Raw genomic sequence first — 19,550 nt, 5'->3', positions numbered from 1 at the left:
TGGTGAGTCCTGTCTGTGCATGAGGTCATCATGGTGAGTCCTGTCTGTGTATGAGGTCATCATGGTGAGTCCTGTCTGTGTATGAGGTCATCATGGTGAGTCCTGTCTGTGTACGAGGTCATCATGGTGAGTCCTGTGTATGAGGTCATCATGTTGAGTCCTGTCTGTGTATGAGGTCATCATGGTGAGTCCTGTCTGTGTATGAGGTCATCATGTTGAGTCCTGTCTGTGTATGAGGTCATCATGGTGAGTCCTGTCTGTGCATGAGGTCATCATGGTGAGTCCCGTCTGTGTATGAGGTCATCATGGTGAGTCCTGTGTATGAGGTCATCATGTTGAGTCCTGTCTGTGTATGAGGTCATCATGGTGAGTCCTGTGTATGAGGTCATCATGGTGAGTCCTGTGTATGAGGTCATCATGTTGAGTCCTGTCTGTGTATGAGGTCATCATGGTGAGTCCTGTCTGTGCATGAGGTCATCATGGTGAGTCCCGTCTGTGTATGAGGTCATCATGGTGAGTCCTGTGTATGAGGTCATCATGTTGAGTCCTGTCTGTGTATGAGGTCATCATGGTGAGTCCTGTGTATGAGGTCATCATGGTGAGTCCTGTGTATGAGGTCATCATGTTGAGTCCTGTCTGTGTATGAGGTCATCATGGTGAGTCCTGTCTGTGCATGAGGTCATCATGGTGAGTCCTGTCTGTGTATGAAGTCATCATGGTGAGTCCTGTCTGTGTATGAGGTCATCATGGTGAGTCCTGTCTGTGTATGAGGTCATCATGGTGAGTCCTGTCTGTGTATGAGGTCATCATGGTGAGTCCTGTCTGTGTATGAGGTCATCATGGTGAGTCCTGTCTGTGTATGAGGTCATCATGGTGAGTCCTGTCTGTGTATGAGGTCATCATGGTGAGTCCTGTCTGTGTATGAGGTCATCATGGTGAGTCCTGTCTGTGTATGAGGTCATCATGGTGAGTCCTGTCTGTGTATGAAGTCATCATGGTGAGTCCTGTCTGTGCATGAGGTCATCATGGTGAGTCCTGTCTGTGTATGAGGTCATCATGGTGAGTCCTGTCTGTGTATGAGGTCATCATGGTGAGTCCTGTGTATGAGGTCATCATGGTGAGTCCTGTGTGTGTATGAGGTCATCATGGTGAGTCCCATCTGTGTATGAGGTCATCATGGTGAGTCCTGTCTGTGTATGAGGTCATCATGGTGAGTCCTGTCTGTGTATGAGGTCATCATGGTGAGTCCTGTCTGTGTATGAAGTCATCATGGTGAGTCCTGTCTGTGTATGAGGTCATCATGGTGAGTCCTGTCTGTGTACGAGGTCATCATGGTGAGTCCTGTCTGTGTATGAGGTCATCATGGTGAGTCATGTCTGTGTATGAGGTCATCATGGTGAGTCCTGTCTGTGTATGAGGTCATCATGGTGAGTCCTGTGTATGAGGTCATCATGGTGAGTCCTGTCTGTGTATGAGGTCATCATGGTGAGCCCTGCCTGTGTATGAGGTCATCATGGTGAGTCCTGTCTGTGTATGAGGTCATCATGGTGAGTCCTGTCTGTGTATGAGGTCATCATGGTGAGCCCTGTCTGTGTATGAGGTCATCATGGTGAGTCCTGTCTGTGTATGAGGTCATCATGGTGAGTCCTGTCTGTGTATGAGGTCATCATGGTGAGTCCTGTCTGTGTATGAGGTCATCATGGTGAGTCCTGTCTGTGTATGAGGTCATCATGGTGAGTCCTGTCTGTGTATGAGGTCATCATGGTGAGTCCTGTCTGTGTATGAGGTCATCATGGTGAGTCATGTCTGTGTATGAGGTCATCATGGTGAGTCCTGTCTGTGTATGAGGTCATCATGGTGAGTCCTGTGTATGAGGTCATCATGGTGAGTCCTGTCTGTGTATGAGGTCATCATGGTGAGCCCTGCCTGTGTATGAGGTCATCATGGTGAGTCCTTTCTGTGTATGAGGTCATCATGGTGAGTCCTGTCTGTGTACGAGGTCATCATGGTGAGTCCTGTCTGTGTATGAGGTCATCATGGTGAGTCCCGTCTGTGTATGAGGTCATCATGGTGAGTCCTGTCTGTGTATGAGGTCATCATGGTGAGTCCTGTCTGTGTATGAGGTCATCATGGTGAGTCCTGTCTGTGTATGAGGTCATCATGGTGAGTCCTGTCTGTGTATGAGGTCATCATGGTGAGTCCTGTCTGTGTATGAGGTCATCATGGTGAGTCCCGTCTGTGTATGAGGTCATCATGGTGAGTCCTATGTGTGTATGAGGTCATCATGGTGAGTCCTGTCTCTGTGTGAGGTCATCATGGTGAGTCCCGTCTGTGTATGAGGTCATCATGGTGAGTCCTGTCTGTGTATGAGGTCATCATGGTGAGTCCTGTGTATGAGGTCATCATGGTGAGTCCTGTCTGTGTATGAGGTCATCATGGTGAGTCCTGTGTATGAGGTCATCATGGTGAGTCCCGTCTGTGTATGAGGTCATCATGGTGAGTCCTGTCTGTGTATGAGGTCATCATGGTGAGTCCTGTGTATGAGGTCATCATGGTGAGTCCTGTCTGTGTATGAGGTCATCATGGTGAGTCCTGTCTGTGTATGAGGTCATCATGGTGAGTCCTGTCTGTGTATGAGGTCATCATGGTGAGTCCTGTGTATGAGGTCATCATGTTGAGTCCTGTCTGTGCATGAGGTCATCATGGTGAGTCCTGTCTGTGCATGAGGTCATCATGGTGAGTCCTGTCTGTGTATGAGGTCATCATGGTGAGTCCTGTCTGTGTATGAGGTCATCATGGTGAGTCCTGTCTGTGTATGAGGTCATCATGGTGAGTCCTGTCTGTGTATGAGGTCATCATGGTGAGTCCTGTCTGTGTATGAGGTCATCATGGTGAGTCCTGTGTATGAGGTCATCATGGTGAGTCCTGTCTGTGCATGAGGTCATCATGGTGAGTCCTGTCTGTGCATGAGGTCATCATGGTGAGTCCTGTCTGTGTATGAGGTCATCATGGTGAGTCCTGTCTGTGTATGAGGTCATCATGGTGAGTCCTGTGTATGAGGTCATCATGGTGAGTCCTGTCTGTGCATGAGGTCATCATGGTGAGTCCTGTCTGTGCATGAGGTCATCATGGTGAGTCCTGTCTGTGTATGAGGTCATCATGGTGAGTCCTGTCTGTGTATGAGGTCATCATGGTGAGTCCTGTCTGTGTATGAGGTCATCATGTTGAGTCCTGTCTGTGTATGAGGTCATCATGTTGAGTCCTGTCTGTGTATGAGGTCATCATGGTGAGTCCTGTCTGTGTATGAGGTCATCATGGTGAGTCCTGTGTCTGTGTATGAGGTCATCATGGTGAGTCCTGTGTATGAGGTCATCATGGTGAGTCCTGTCTGTGTATGAGGTCATCATGGTGAGTCCTGTCTGTGTATGAGGTCATCATGGTGAGTCCTGCATGTGTATGAGGTCATCATGTATGGCTGTATGGGTGGTTAGCTTAGCGCCGTTGCTTTCCATGTTGGTGGTTTCTAGGTTTTCCCGTAACCATGGCGACAGCACCATCAGCTCGCGTTGGGCGATTTCCCCTTAATTGGCAGCTGACATTATAAGCATTTTTTAACCTCTTACCACTCGCCTAAACCAAGTGCATTCTGTCCTCTTTGGCTACAGGCCTGTGTAACACCTTATTTGAAAGCTAAGACCCACAAAACTGATCTTTTTCATCGCATTGTTGCTGTGTTGTGTCACCTTTTGTATGTTTTTTTCTTCTTTTTTTTGTTTTTTGTCACTTTTTGTTGATTTTTTGTCACATTTTTGTTGAATTTTTGTCACATTTTGGTTGCGTTTACATCCTTGTTTTCTTCCCATTTTTTGTGGCTGTTTTGGTGATTTTTCCCAAGAAGCTTTTTGATTAGGGTGAAGCCAAACTGGAGAAAATGGGATCCGTTCAGGTGGGAGTTAAGAGGTTAAAGACATTTACATAGCCTATATATAGGCTGCATAATATCTATGTCATATTATAGATTTCAGGATAAAAGGAAAAAAACTAAACATGATCTGATCCGAGTCATGGAACACAAATGTTGTCAGAGAAATGTGTTCAAACTTGTGCGTCAGAAAGAGCATTTGCATTACGGCGAACACGTGCTTAAAGTAGGATGTGAGTTATATTCGTGATTTAATTTAGAGTGCAATCCCTGCAAAGGTTCACAGGATCAGTGCCTGTTTCTGCCAGGAGGGGGCGGACGCTGTTAAAATCTTTCATAATAATCTCAGCCTGTACAATGGTGTTTTTGTAAGTTTAGGATCGAATTGAACTGAACTGAAAGCTTATTTCCTGTATATTTACTCTCTAACCCGCTTCACCTCATTGTTTTCCCAGACTGTGATCGCGTGTGGCGTTTCCTACGCGTTTGACTTCAAGACCAAGTACGGCATCGAGGTTGTCGGCTTGATTCCCAAAGGGTGAGCCCTGTGTGAAAGATAACCTGCGAGCGATAGCCTATCTCCTTTAAACAGCCCACAATCTTTACGTCTGTGCCTGTATGTGAACGGGATCACAGATAACGTGTGGAATGAGTCACAAAGGAAGTGATTCAGGCGGGTCACATTCACGGATCCGGACGGGCCGAGGAAAGAACGTGATAAAGACGATGACTTCAGCAAAAGTACATTGATTATTGCAGTGTCAGCGTATCGTGAGCCGCGAGGTACCCACAGGTTCCTAGTCATCACGTGACCAAAGTATCCACCTCCATGTAAACTCTAAAATGTGATGACGAAATTCCACAGCAAAGTCTTTACAAAATGTGCAAAGTCAAGATATTTTCTTCAATGAGTCGTCTTCTGTGCTCAGTAGTTGAAGTGTTGAACGTTTCGCCTCTCATCCAAAAGGCTTCGTCAGCGCACTAAGGTTCAGCTCAGCCCGCAGCCCAGATAAAGACAAAGAGAGGAGTTCAGCTCAGCTCAGTCCCTTCCCTCTATTAACAGCTACCCTGACCATGTATTCAGACCAGAAAAGTCCTTTGCTCCGCTTGTTTGTTCCGGATCAGAAGTGAACTTTTTTTCCCGTTTGGTGCAGTTCGTGTTCAGACTGTACTTTTTGCAAGAGAACTATATTTTGTAAACACGTGTGTGACGATCGAGGCTCCCATTGGACGGCAACGACCACAACAAATGAAATAAAAATGAAAATTTGACGCTTGCTATGATGATAAAAGAAACGGGAGAGGCTAAAGCACTGACCTTTGACCTCAGCTTCAACAGAGCAGCTGGAGGAAGAGGAGTTCTGTGTGGATGAAGGCTCGTCTGCTGAGCTGTTTGTTTACATTATGTCCACGGGACAAACTGTTGGTCTTGATCCTCCACTTCTTTAATGCGTCTGTGCTTTCATTTAAGTTTGGCGAAGTTTTTTCCACTTTGACACCGCGGCTGTTCAGGAGACGCTCGAAGCCCCTCCTTCATTTTCTCGCTAAACACAAACGCAGTTGTGTTTGTGCATCTGCCCAAACATCCAGGAGCTCCAGGTCTGTCCACGGCTCATTGTTTGTAGCCTCCATCCAGTGTTAGCGTTAGCAGCAGTGAAGGGATAACCTTTCCCATGGTGCCTTACTACGGTGGCTCGTTAAGCCCAAAAAGGCGCATGTTTCCCGCAGTTGTTTCGGATCAACAGTGGTTTATATTCACACCTGGAGCGAACTGGCCCAGAGTCCGTTTGGAAGCCGGACCGAGACCACCTGAAAAAGTGGGTCTCGGTTCTTTGATCCGCAACAGGATTCGTATGTTGTTTTCACACCTGAATAAAAAATCCGGAGCAGCGTTCAAAACGAACCCTGATCCGTTCAAAACGAACCCTGATCCGTTCAAAGTGGACCAAACAGTGCAGGTCTGAATACACCCTTAGAACGAGTTAAATCCCCCTAAACGTCAGTGTGAACGGCCCTAATCTCAGCTGCTTATTACCTTCCTATTGATCTGTCCTGGGCTGAGTTTCAGCCCCATTAACACGACACGGCCCTTGAAACATGGGCGACAGAGATTTCTGTAGGAGAAAGATGACATCGAATTCCTCCATTCCTGTTCATGGTTCTCCTTCTTCAACAAATAGAATAAACCACATTGCTTTGTTTGTGGCTCGCAGTTTGGTCTTTGGGATGAAGTAATCTCCGCCTCGGGGGCCGTGTCGTGTTAATGAGGCCGAAACTCAGCCCAGGACAGATCAACAGGCAGGTAATCAGCAGCTGAGATTAGGGCCGTTCAGACATAGAACTACAAAGACTTCAGTTACAAAGATGGTTGCCTACCTGAGCTGAAGCTTAGTGCGCTGACGAAGCCTTTTGGATGAAGAAACTACAGAGTACAGAAGATATTTACAAAGTACCAAAGAAGCACTGTTGCTAAGGCTGTGGGGTTCCTCACGTTCCTGTCCCTGGATGTAGGTACGAGCCCCCCATGGCCCCGAACCTCCAGATCTTCCAGGAGACGGCAGTGGAGGCGTTCCCCATGGCCATCGTGGGCTTCGCCGTGGCCTTCTCCGTGGCCAAAGTCTACTCCGTCAAACACGACTACACCATCGACGGAAACCAGGTACTGCCCTCCCGTTCCTCGCGTCCGTGTCCGGGCAGTCGTCGTAGGGGGAGGATTCAGGATGTGCAGGACAGGCTGGGGGAGGAACCCGTGTCACTCGTTTGGTGGTTTGTCTCCAGGAGCTGATCGCGTTTGGCGTCAGCAACATCTTCGGAGCGGCGTTCAAGTCTTTTGCGGCGAGTACGGCTCTGTCCAGGAGCGCCGTGCAGGAGAGCACCGGCGGGAAGACGCAGGTACTGCCCCCGGAGGCCGGAGGAGGAGCCGATACATGACACGTGTTCTGGTGTCCTAGAAAACTACTGGACCTTCATTTTTAAACATCTGGCAACAGCTTTAGAAAGGAACATTATTGCCTTCTCAACTTTAATAACTAGAGTATTTTTAGAATGGGGCGGGTTTAAACCATGATGTGGGTGATACTGGACTCTGATTGGCTGGTGCAGTATTTTGGTATAACCGCACACGTAGTCCGGTAGTTAAATCACTGGGATGTCACTCCGCTGTGGCGTCGCCATAGAAACGCCTGACACAGCTGAACCAGATAAAGGCGTAATTAGTGACTGACAGGAACGTATGAGATGGATTTAGTGTTTGCTAAATGTTTGTAGAGGAGAGTGAGCAGCTCGGTTAGCTACTGTTAATAACATATGAGCTTTACATTTCTATTGGAAACGCTTAAGGCTATTCATCATTTTCAGACCTACATGTAATGATCCTGCACTTCAGCATATTTGTCTGGATTAGTGAAGTCAAACATAAAGGTTTCAGTTCGTGGGGTGTAAGAGACTCCATTTCCATAAACAGTTGAGCTTCAGGTTAAACAGCGTAAAAGGAGCCGCATATCAGTGTTTACTCCCACGGAAAAGAACAAGATTAGTCCTGTTGTGATTCGGTGCTGATGTTGTGTCGTTGAGCCTGACGCAGATCCTCACAGCAGAGAGAGGCTCACTCTGAGACGAGGCTTCAGGCAGTGTCACACCGGCTAATAGCCTACACAGAACTGTCCAGGTAGTTTGGTATATAGTGAGTTTAGCAAACAAAATAAACATTTTTAATCTATGAAATGTTGCGTTTGTGGGACCGTGGTATAAACGGATTAAACAACTCGGAGCCGCATTAGACGGTTTTAATGCAGTTTGCAGAGGAACCCCTTCCTGACTCCGTGTCGTGCGTTATAACCGTCTAATTTTTTGCTATTTTCTGCTTCGTTCCTTCAGATCGCTGGTTTGCTGTCGGCGGTCATTGTGATGGTGGTGACTCTGGCTATAGGATTCCTCCTGGAGCCACTTCCAAAGGTAACATCATCATCATCATGGTTCAGCTCCACACTTTCTATGTAATAAGAACTTGAAGCATTTATCCTGTTGGCTTAAACCAGGGGGGCCCAAACGTTTTGTCTCTGAGGCCAAAATGAAAAAGCGTCTGTGGGTCGCGGCCAAACACGGCAATGTGAAGCACAAATAACTACAAATAATACTAGTTACTTTATTTTCATTTTTGGTTTACATTTGCATTTAATTCTATCTATGCCAATAACATGCTACAAAAGCCTAGTTTTAGTAGAACAAAATCAATTATTGTAGCAATGTAGAGCAAAATGTAAACAACAACACCACCTGTACTGCCATATTAGACCAGTTTGAAAGTGTCAGTTCAGCATAAATAATTTTATAAGTCATAGATGTCAACGACCTTTGCAATAAAACAATATGGCAAAATGGGAAAGTTGATGCTACGACGCTCTATGACAGAGAAATACCAAGACACCAGAACGGTGTTTCCTTAAAGAGGGGGTGTTCTGCTTTAAAGAGGGGGTGTTCTGCTTTTGTCAGTCACACAGCACCAGTCTATATCACACTACAATGATGACAAACCTTCTGTTGGTCTGTAAATGCAGTAAATTAGAATAACTGCCTTGTATAAAATGTCTCTCTCAAAATGGCTGTAGTGAATGTCTTGAAATCGGCCTCTGTCTCTTTAAGAACCTCTGAGCCTTTAGACACGCCCCCTCCACACGCTGTCTGTGGCATCAGTGGGGAGGGGGTTCTGCTGAGGAGCAGTGGTTGGTTACTCGGCTGGTGACCAAAGCTCGGAGGCGTCTCCAGGAGGTGGGGGCGTTCCTAGGAGGACTCAGGCAAACCTATCCCTAAAATGGCCGCCATCAGAGTTTTTACAGATTACTCAGAAATACGTGAATGTGCCAAGGCAACACTTCAGCCATGTTTTTAATGAGGGAATGACAGAATAACATGATGGAAAGCTTGAAAAAGTCCATTTTACATAATACCCCTCCTTTAACTTTGCGAAAGGAGTGAAACAGCGCCCCCAATTTGTCGCCGGTGGCCAAAAAGTGTACTGCATCCATATTTGCCATTGAGAATTAGTATTATCCAGATGTGGCGCAGAAGTAGGTCACTCCCTGGCTTATACTGAAGGCCAAGTGGACTGGTGATGCGAGGACGTCATCATGTTGCTGTATGTCTCTCCTCATATCTTCTCTCCGCCCTGCAGTCCGTTTTGGGAGCTGTGGTCATCGTGAACCTCAAAGGGATGCTGCTGCAGGTCACAGAAGTGCCGTATCTGTGGAGGCGGGACAAACCGGACTGTGTAAGAAAACTTAAAGTCTCACTCATGTTCTGCATCATAAACTGACCGGTGCTGTGGCTGCAGGTGGTGTGGATCGGCACCTGCCTGGCGTCCATCGTACTGGGTCTGGACCTGGGCTTAGCGGTGGGTCTGGGCATCGAGCTGCTCAGCGTGGTCCTCCGGGCGCAGTTGTGAGTACCCCTGTGTGGTGCTTGAGAGTGGCAGTTGTGAGTACCTCTGTGTGGTGCTTGAGTGTTGTGAGTACCTCTGTGTGGTGCTTGAGTGTTGTGAGTACCTCTGTGTGGTGCTTGAGTGTTGTGAGTACCTCTGTGTGGTGTTTATGGCAAGGATTACACTCAGCGATCTTTACTATAACTCTAGATGTGACCATAGGGATACATTGGGATGAATGGGGTTTTGGCGGCCATCTTGTGACTGGCTCTTTGATTGGGCTGAATGGGGATTCTGGCGGCCATCTTGTGACTGGCTCTTTGATTGGGATGAATGGGGATTCTGGCGGCCATCTTGTGACTGGCTCTTTGATTGGGATGAATGGGGATTCTGGCGGCCATCTTGTGACTGGCTCTTTGATTGGGATGAATGGGGATTCTGGCGGCCATCTTGTGACTGGCTCTTTGATTGGGATGAATGGGGATTCTGGCGGCCATCTTGTGACTGGCTCTTTGATTGGGATGAATGGGGATTCTGGCGGCCATCTTGTGACTGGCTCTTTGATTGGGATGAATGGGGATTCTGGCGGCCATCTTGTGACTGGCTCTTTGATTGGGATGAATGGGGATTCTGGCGGCCATCTTGTGACTGGCTCTTTGATTGGGATGAATGGGGATTCTGGCGGCCATCTTGTGACTGGCTCTTTGAACCCAGGGCGATGTAACTAAATGGAAACATAGTTTAGCTCCATTAGTTCATGGATTTCCCCCTGTCAAACTCGTCAAACCTCGTCACTTCACTGAGTGCATCTTCTCCAGTTCGGCTTTACCCAAATCTAACAGCGTTTACAGCCTATAGGCCAGGGGAACGCCTCATTTGAAAGCTAAGGCCTACAAAACTGATCATTTTTGTCACTTTTTCCACCACTTTTCGTTTCTCTTTTGTTGCCTTTCTTTCCTCCTCGTTTTTGTCTCTTTTGGGTGTCTCTTTTTAGATTTGGGTAAAGCCAAACTGAAGAAAATGTGCTTGGTTCAGGCTAATTTTAGAATGAAAACACACTTTTTATTTTTTGTTTTATTTTATTTTATTTCTATATTTTTTGGGGGGACTGCTTTTCCCCCTGAGTGACCCCTGTGTTTGTGTCCAGCCCGCGCTGCTCGCTGCTCGCCAACATCAAAGGCACGGACGTCTACAGAGACCGGAAGGACTACCTCAACGTGAGCGCCGGAGGAACACGCGTGACGCTGATGAGGCACACGCGTGACCTTTGTCTTCATGCTTTCAGGTCCTGGAGCCCGAGGGAGTGAAGATCTTCCGGATCCCGTCGCCGCTGTTCTTCGCCAACATCGAGTTCTTCAGGAACAAACTGGTGGAAGCTGTGAGTGTGACCCGAGCCGGCACCGTTGAACCACAGCTGGCCGGTATCGAGACAAAGGTTTAGGTCAGGCCTACTCTATAGGCGGCCCGCGGGCCAGTTCCGGCCCGCCAGCCAATTAAATCATAAGTATATCTGTTTTTTGTCATTATCCTGGACGCGTTGGCGCCGGAATCGCGCTGCTTTGCGTAGCAGTGTCTTCAGCCTCACGAGCGAACTCCTCCAGCGCGGCTCAGATGAAAACATGGCTCTTTTAAACGGTGTAAACTGAGTGAACAGGAGCTGATCGTTGGACTGACAGGTTTTCTAAACCGAAGCACAAGGACAGTGTGCAGCGTGTTTTTGGACGTTTGTTCGGATTATTATAGCAGCTCTCTTCACGCACCGCGGCAGATGACCACATGTTTCCCTGTCGTCGTCATGGTTACAAAGGGCTTGACCAGTGACTGTCAGGTCAGAAACACCAGCTCAGTTGTGGATGTTTGTAAAGTGGACGATGTGAGTTTTGGATCAGTGTCCTGCACCTGCAGCGCGTGTTTAGTGGGTCAGAGATAAACCTGCTCTCTGGGCTCTACTGAACTAAAGAACATCTGAATCATGAATCTGACCTCCCCCGACTTCATTCGATACGTCTTTGTGGGAAATGTACAAGCGCAGGGATGCTCTTTGTGAAGTGAACAGGCAAAAGAGAGGCTTCTTTCACTTTCATCATAAAGCTGGAGGAAAATGGAGAGTCCAGCCTCTCTCCAGGAGTTGGGATCCGGACCCAAACTGTGCGTGGAGGTGGAGGTATCTCTCAACCTCCCGCACAAGCTCAGGCTCCTCCCCCTCAGTGAAGTGACGTTCCAAGTCCCAAAGGCCAGAAGCTGTGCATGTGGACCAGGTCGAGGCACCTGCCTCTGACTGCCACCCAGTCCTCTCTGCACCCGACCCCTACGGATCCCTCTGCAGGTGGTGGGTCCACAGGAGGGCGGGCCCACGTCGTCCCTTCGGGCTGGGCCCGGCCGGGCCCCGTGGGCAGAGACCCGGCCACCAGGCGCTCGAGTTCGAGCCCCGACCCCAGGCCTGGCTCCAGGGTGGGGCCCCGGCTGCGCCATGCCGGGCGACATCATGGTCCTTGATCTTTCATAGTCCATATGAGTCTTGTGAGCTGCTCTTCGTCTGACCCGTCTCCTCGGACCTGTTTGCCATGGGAGACCCTACCGGGGGCATAAAGCCCCGGACAACAGAGCTCCTCGGATCATTCGGGCTCAAACAACCCCACCACGTTAAGGCAGCAGCTCACGGGGTTGAGTGTCTCCCCATAATGTCTAATTCCTGATTTATTCAGCTTTGAATTAAAAAAAAACTAGGTAAAATTAGAGTTTATCCAAAATCGCCTCTTTGTCACTAATATGTCATAAAATAAATACATTTTGGCCATTTTTATGCTTAAAACGCCTTCTTTTTCTGTGAAGACAAAAAACAACAGAAAACTTGCAATGCATTTTATTCTCACATTCACATCAGTGATGTTCAGCAGGAGTTTGAAATGGATATCTCTACATTTATTTTTCTCACCGTCAGGATGAATGTTTCCTGTAAAGTCACACATTGTTCGGTTTAGGCCTGGAGCAAAAACAATGGTGAAAAAGTGTGTCACCTTCACTGGAGTCCGGACGAGACCATACACTCCTGAGTATGGGAAAACAAGAGTGAGAATGCTCACTTCAGCCACTAGGGGACAGCAAAGATATAAACAAACAATAAGGACATAAACAACACATTACAGCCACGTGGTAAACGGACCGTCTGAGAAACGTGTGGTGCAAACTTGAAGACACGGGACTACACGTATGTGGAGCTCTGACCTGAGTGACTCGTGTGTTGTTGTTTCAGCTGGGCTTCAGCCCGCTGAGGGTTCTGAGGAAGAGGAACAAAGCCCTGAGGAGGATCCGGAGGCTGCTGAAGAGCGGAGAGCTTCAGTGCACGCCTGTGAGTACCAAGAAAACAAAAGACTCCTCAGAGCTCTTATGTTGTTTTTACTTCAACTTTGTTCTGTATGGAATGACATCAAATATAAAACCACACAAAATACATCAGTGCTAGCTGATAAAACTCTAGATCAGACGTTGCCATAGTAGCGCGTTGGAAAGAAAGCATTTCTAAGTTCCAGCTCCCACAGATGCACACTGTGGTTGCTGTGAAAGCTGAGACTAGAGATGCAACGATCCAGCTTTTTTGCTACTGATACTGGGATACTCAGCCTTAATTAGTTTTCGTTAGCATTGGCTCCCACTAGCTTTAGCATGCTATTGCTAACCACAGAATATTGCGTGGCGATCAAAAATACATCTGATCGTTACAATGACTTACAGCATGTCCATATTCACTTAGATTCAGGTGTAAAAGTTAGTGGTATCGGTTCAGTATCGGATATCGGATTTGTAACTGATACCCGATATCATATTTTTTCAGTATCGGCTCCGATATCCGATACCAGTGTGCATCCCTCGCTAAGACCCACAAAACGTGGCCGTGTTTATTTCATGTTGCATTGTGTTTATCACTTTCTCATTATGTTTTTGTTTTATGTTTGCCTTTTTGTTACTGATGGGATTTACCGGGAGCCGAGTCTTTGGGATCCGTTCATTTCAAAGAGCCGTTTAAAAGACTGATGTAACATTTTATCCAGAAAACGTCCAATATCGAAGACGCCATTGATCAAAGACACCTTTTCAATGTAAACGATATAAAATCACGATGGGACGGATGTTTACGCCGTGAAAAATGGAATCTTCCGCCACAACTAAGGAGGCTTTGACTTCAGCGCAAAGAGGGTTCACTTGTGTGGAGTTTTGATACCTCATTTGAAAGCTAAGACCTTGTAGTTTCTGAAAGCATGTGTCAGATCTTATACAGGTGGAGGATGGCAGGCTTGTAGTTAAGTCTTACAGGGGGGGTATTATGTAAAATGGACTTTTCCAAGCTTTCAATCCTGTTATTCTGTCACTCCCTCATTAAAAACATGCCTGAAGTGTTGCCTTGGCACATTCACGTATTTTTGAATAATCTGTAAAAACTCTGATGGCGGCCATTTTAGGGATAGGTTTGCCTGAGTCCTCCTAGGAACGCCCCCACCTCCTGGAGACGCCTCCGAGCTTTGGTCACCAGCCGAGTAACCAACCACTGCTCCTCAGCAGAACCCCCTCCCCACTGATGCCACAGACAGCGTGTGGAGGGGGCGTGTCTAAAGGCTCAGAGGTTCTTAAAGAGACAGACGCCTATTTCAAGACATTCACTACAGCCATTTTGAGAGAGACATTTTATACAAGGCAGTTATTCTAATTTACTGCATTTACAGACCAGCAGAAGGTTTGTCATCATTGTAGAGTGATATAGACTGGTGCTATGGGACTGAAAAAAGCAGAACACCCCCTCTTTAAAAGCTCAGAATCCATGAGCTGTTCTGCCAACAGAGGGCGCTCCAGGCCAGTTCGAAACCTCAGTCATGCAGGAAAACAATGACCAGAGTTTTACTGCGACTTTGAGCAGCGGAAAAGCAGATCAAACAGTAGTAAAGGTGGATTATAGACTGGAATGACTAACTGGTTTATTCCGTGTTTGCGTGTGACACACCGCACACAGGAGCATCATAAACACATAAAACCACCGGTTAGAACTAGTTTTGGGTGGATTTTCATATTGGGCTGAACTAAACTCTACAGCACCTTATTCACAGCACCCATCTTTGTTTACAATCTGCAAATTAGAAAGTGGCTTAGGGAGAAGATACAGTATAATGTCATGCTTGTTTCATCAACTGAAGTGTCGTAGTGAAAAAATGACTTGTGTTTCGAGAAGCTAGCGCATCTTTGAGTCGTCTTTGAATCTTCTCCAGTGGATGTTGTGAACAGTGGCAGCTCAGAGAAAGCTCCTCTAAAGCTCTTGTCTGCAGCAGTGATGAATGTGTTTGGGATGATTAGTGTCCGCTCTTTACCCCGTTTCCCGTGTCCCGACCACAGAAGGGGTACCTGAACGCGTCGTGCGAGCCGTACTCGGACCTGGAGGAGGAGAACAGTGCGGAGGACTTGGACCTGCCCACGGACCTGAAGGACCTGCCCATCCGCATCGACTGGAGCGCAGAGCTGCCCGCCAACATCAGCGTGCCCCGGGTCCACCTGCACAGCCTGGTGCTGGACTTCGCCGCCGTCTCCTTCCTGGACATTTCTGCTCTCAAGGGACTCAAGACCGTAAGTGACTCAAGACTCAAGACTGTGAGGACTCAAGACTCAAGACTGTGAGGACTCAAGACTGTGAGGACTCAAGACTCAAGACTGTGAGGGACTGAAGACTGTGAGGACTCAAGACTGTGAGGGACTGAAGACTCAAGACTGTGAGGACTCAAGACTCAAGACTGTGAGGGCTCAAGACTGTGAGGGACTGAAGACTCAAGACTGTGAGGACTCAAGACTCAAGACTGTGAGGGACTGAAGACTCAAGACTGTGAGGACTCAAGACTCAAGACTGTGAGGGACTGAAGACTGTGAGGGCTCAAGACTCAAGACTGTGAGGGCTCAAGACTGTGAGGGACTGAAGACTGTGAGGGACTGAAGACTCAAGACTGTGAGGGACTGAAGACTCAAGACTGTGAGGGACTGAAGACTCAAGACTGTGAGGGACTGAAGACTCAAGACTGTGAGGGACTGAAGACTCAAGACTGTGAGGGACTGAAGACTCAAGACTGTGAGGGACTGAAGACTCAAGACTGTGAGGACTCAAGACTCAAGACTGTGAGGGACTGAAGACTGTGAGGGACTGAAGACTGTGAGGGCTCAAGACTGTGAGGGACTGAAGACTCAAGACTGTGAGGACTCAAGACTCAAGACTGTGAGGGACTCAAGACTGTGAGGACTCAAGACTCAAGACTGTGAGGACTCAAGACTCAAGACTGTGAGGGACTCAAGACTGTGAGGGACTGAAGACTCAAGACTGTGAGGACTCAAGACTCAAGACTGTGAGGGACTCAAGACTGTGAGGGACTGAAGACTCAAGACTGTGAGGACTCAAGACTCAAGACTGTGAGGGACTCAAGACTGTGAGGACTCAAGACTCAAGACTGTGAGGGCTCAAGACTGTGAGGGACTGAAGACTCAAGACTGTGAGGGCTCAAGACTGTGAGGGACTGAAGACTCAAGACTGTGAGGACTCAAGACTGTGAGGGACTTAAGACTGTGAGGACTTAAGTCTGTGAGGACTCAAGACTCAAGACTGTGAGGGCTCAAGACTCAAGACCTCAGCCTTAACCTTTACCTCAGCCTCAGCATCAACCTCAGCCTTAACCTTAACCTCAGCCTCAGCCTCAGCCTTAGCCTTAGCCTTAGCCTTAGCCTTAACCTTAGCCTTAGCCTTAGCCTTAGCCTTAGCCTTAGCCTTAGCCTTAGCCTTAACCTTAGCCTTAGCCTTAGCCTTAGCCTTAGCCTTAGCCTTAGCCTTAGCCTTAACTCACTCCCACCTCTTCCGTGTTACCCCATAGCTGTGTCAGGCTAAATCAGGCGTAGTTACTGTGAAGTGTTACCGACAGTGATGTCCGTGCGACCTCAGTGGGCGTGGCCAGCGTGGCGCCTTCACACACCTTCACAGAGAGACGTCTGTTTGTTGCAGACGCTGAGGGAGCTGGTCCGGATCGAAGTGGACGTTTATATTGTGGCGTGTGACTGTGAGTATCCAGCACAATACTGCAAGCACGGGGGTGGGGGACGGGCCGGGTGGGGACAGGTGGGGACGGGCCGGGTGGGCACAGGTGCTTAATGAAGCATTACAATGGCTGATAGGCTGTAAACCTTTAGATTTGGGCAAAGCTGAATTGAATGTGCTCGGTTGGGGTTAAGAGACTAACTACAAACCCTCTAAATTTACCCCAATTTTTCCATTTTAATGTCTTTAAAAAACCCTCTAAACGAAAGAACAAAAACACCAAAAATATCACAAAGACCCAAATCTACACGCCTCTTCCAGCCTCTAGGCCAGTGCCTCATTTGAAAGCAAAGACCCGCAAGACTGGTCTTTTTGTCATTATTTTTCTGTTTTTTGTTGTGTTTTTATCTTCATTTCCGTCTCCTTTTTGTCGCGATTTTGACGCTTCTTTCAATAAGCGTTTATTTGGAAAGCTCAGGTCTAAACAACTGATGGGAACTTATTTGTCACTCATTTTGCTGCTTTTTTGTCGCGTTCACGTCCCTGTGTTCGTCCTTTTTTCCCCTTTCTCGTTGTATTTCAGTCGTTATTTTTATTGTGTTATTGTTGCTCTTCCTGCTTGTTTTTGTCGCTCTTTGGTTGTTCCTTTGTTGCTTTTTTTGCATGACAACCAAGTCACGATCAGTTTCGAAGGTCTTAGCTTTCAAACGAGGCGTTCCTCTGTTGCTCTGTCGTCGAGAAGCTGTTAGATTTGGGTAAAGCCCGGTCCCGTCCTCTCGTCTCCAGCCGACATCCTGGAGAAACTTCACAGCTGCGGATTCTTCGACGACGAGGTCACGCCCTCCATCTTCTTCCTGACGCTTCACGACGCCGTGCTGCACATCCTGCAGCGCCACCCGGAGGCCATTCAGAGCAAGTCCACGTTAAACACGGTACGGCGTCCTGAGTGCTTACCGATACTTCGATAACGATACTCTACCGATACTTCGATACCGATACTTCGATACCGATACTTCGATACCGATACTTCGATACCGATACTTCGATACCGATACTTCGATACCGATACTTCGATACCGATACTCTACCGATACTCTACCGATACTTCGATACCGATACTTCGATACCGATACTCTACCGATACTCTAATGATACTTCGATACCGATACTTCGATACCGATACTCTACCAATACTTCGATACCGATACTTCGATACCGATACTTCGATACCGATATTTCGATACCGATATTTCGATACCGATACTTCGATACCGATACTTCGATACCGATACTTGGTTTTCAATACCGACTCCTGAACAATACATTTGGGGGGAAATGGGGAAAAATAGAAATAAATTGGGTAAAATTTTGAATATATTGGGAATAAATTGGGTAAAAAATCGGGGGGAAATTGGAATAAATAGGGTAAAAATTGTGATAAATTAGGAATAAATTGGGTAAAAATTAGGGGGAAAAAGGTAATTAATTGCATAAAAATGTTACAAATTAGGAATAAATTGCGTAAAAATGCTATAAAATGAGGAATTAATTGGGGAAAAAGTGGCGGAAAAATTTGAATAAATTGGGAATAAATTGGGAAAAAAAAATATAAAAATAGCAATACATTTGGCAAAAAAGAATGAATTGGGGCCAAAATAAAATATATTTTTTATATACATTTGGAAACATTGGGCAAATCAAAGGTAAAATTGGGGGAAAATAATGTATTTGAGCCGAAACAACCAAGTCACTTCCTCTAATCCTGTTCTGGACCAACGGCATCAAAACTTTCATTTGTTCGACACCAGTTAAACTTGTTTCCCGACACCAGGTTTAACGTGTGTAGTTCAGGGGGAGCTGGAATGTTCCTGATCACGTGTGTTTGTGCAGATCGTCACCACAGTCACCGTCCACCACTACGACAGCAGCCTCCGGAGCCGAGAGCGAAACGTGAGCGCTTTACCCACACTCACCAGGTCCCACACTCACCAGGTCCCACACTCACCAGGTCCCACACAGCAGACAGAGGTCCCACACTCACCAGGTCCCACATAGCAGACAGAGGTCCCACACTCACCAGGTCCCACACTCACCAGGTCCCACACAGCAGACAGAGGTCCCACACTCACCAGGTCCCACACAGCAGACAGAGGTCCCACACTCACCAGGTCCCACACAGCAGACAGAGGTCCCACACTCACCAGGTCCCACACTCACCAGGTCCCACACAGCAGACAGAGGTCCCACACTCACCAGGTCCCACACAGCAGACAGAGGTCCCACACTCACCAGGTCCCACATAGCAGACAGAGGTCCCACACTCACCAGGTCCCACACTCACCAAGTCCCACACAGCAGACAGAGGTCCCACACTCACCAGGTCCCACACAGCAGACAGAGGTCCCACACTCACCAGGTCCCACACAGCAGACAGAGGTCCCACACTCACCAGGTCCCACACAGCAGACAGAGGTCCCACACTCACCAGGTCCCACACTCACCAAGTCCCACACAGCAGACAGAGGTCCCACACTCACCAGGTCCCACACAGCAGACAGAGGTCCCACACTCACCAGGTCCCACACAGCAGACAGAGGTCCCACACTCACCAGGTCCCACACAGCAGACAGAGGTCCCACACTCACCAAGTCCCACACAGCAGACAGAGGTCCCACACTCACCAGGTCCCACACTCACCAGGTCCCACACAGCAGACAGAGGTCCCACGCAGCAGACAGAGGGTCCCACACTCACCAGGTCCCACACTCACCAGGTCCCACACAGCAGACAGAGGTCCCACACGCACCAGGTCCCACACAGCAGACAGAGTGTGGAGAGCACTATAAACAGCACACACGATGCTTATCTTTGTTCTGCCGGTGATTCCCCTGGTCTTTCCCACGCTTAGTCATTCACAAGTATCGACACGTTTATGGCCTGGATTCCAAATATGGTCATTTCCTTTGTGGGAGACGGCGGCGGCTAAAGACGAGAGAAATACAGAACCACATCTTTAACCTTTTTCAAAAGACCCACAATATTTTCTCTCTGTCTGACATGAAACGACAAACAGCTAGTCGTAGCTAACGTTAGCATATGTAGCATGAAGGGGTTAATGCGATACATTTCCCTGCCCTAGTTTTTTCTCCTCTTTGTTTTCT

General features: G+C 47.7%; 1 protein-coding gene across 1 annotated transcript in view; it reads left to right on the top strand.

Annotated features, from left to right (window-relative positions):
- LOC306959963 (chloride anion exchanger-like) overlaps positions 1 to 19,550 on the top strand; it is a gene marked incomplete at both ends in the record, with an annotated part of 36,697 nt that overhangs the window by 15,944 nt on the left and 1,203 nt on the right. Inside the window, 13 exons of the mRNA XM_079552221.1 lie at positions 4,378 to 4,460; positions 6,434 to 6,581; positions 6,701 to 6,814; positions 7,799 to 7,876; positions 9,093 to 9,188; positions 9,252 to 9,358; positions 10,486 to 10,555; positions 10,624 to 10,716; positions 12,592 to 12,687; positions 14,718 to 14,945; positions 16,357 to 16,411; positions 17,176 to 17,321; positions 18,280 to 18,339. Coding sequence (XP_079408347.1) covers positions 4,378 to 4,460; positions 6,434 to 6,581; positions 6,701 to 6,814; positions 7,799 to 7,876; positions 9,093 to 9,188; positions 9,252 to 9,358; positions 10,486 to 10,555; positions 10,624 to 10,716; positions 12,592 to 12,687; positions 14,718 to 14,945; positions 16,357 to 16,411; positions 17,176 to 17,321; positions 18,280 to 18,339 — 1,374 coding nt within the window. The remainder of the gene's footprint in view (positions 1 to 4,377; positions 4,461 to 6,433; positions 6,582 to 6,700; positions 6,815 to 7,798; positions 7,877 to 9,092; positions 9,189 to 9,251; positions 9,359 to 10,485; positions 10,556 to 10,623; positions 10,717 to 12,591; positions 12,688 to 14,717; positions 14,946 to 16,356; positions 16,412 to 17,175; positions 17,322 to 18,279; positions 18,340 to 19,550) is intronic.

This window comes from Gobius niger (assembly GCF_951799975.1).
Source record: "Gobius niger genome assembly, chromosome: 2".
Lineage (NCBI taxonomy): Eukaryota > Metazoa > Chordata > Actinopteri > Gobiiformes > Gobiidae > Gobius > Gobius niger.
The sequence above is the reverse complement of the archived record's forward strand: the minus strand, read 5'-3'. Positions and strand labels throughout refer to the sequence as shown.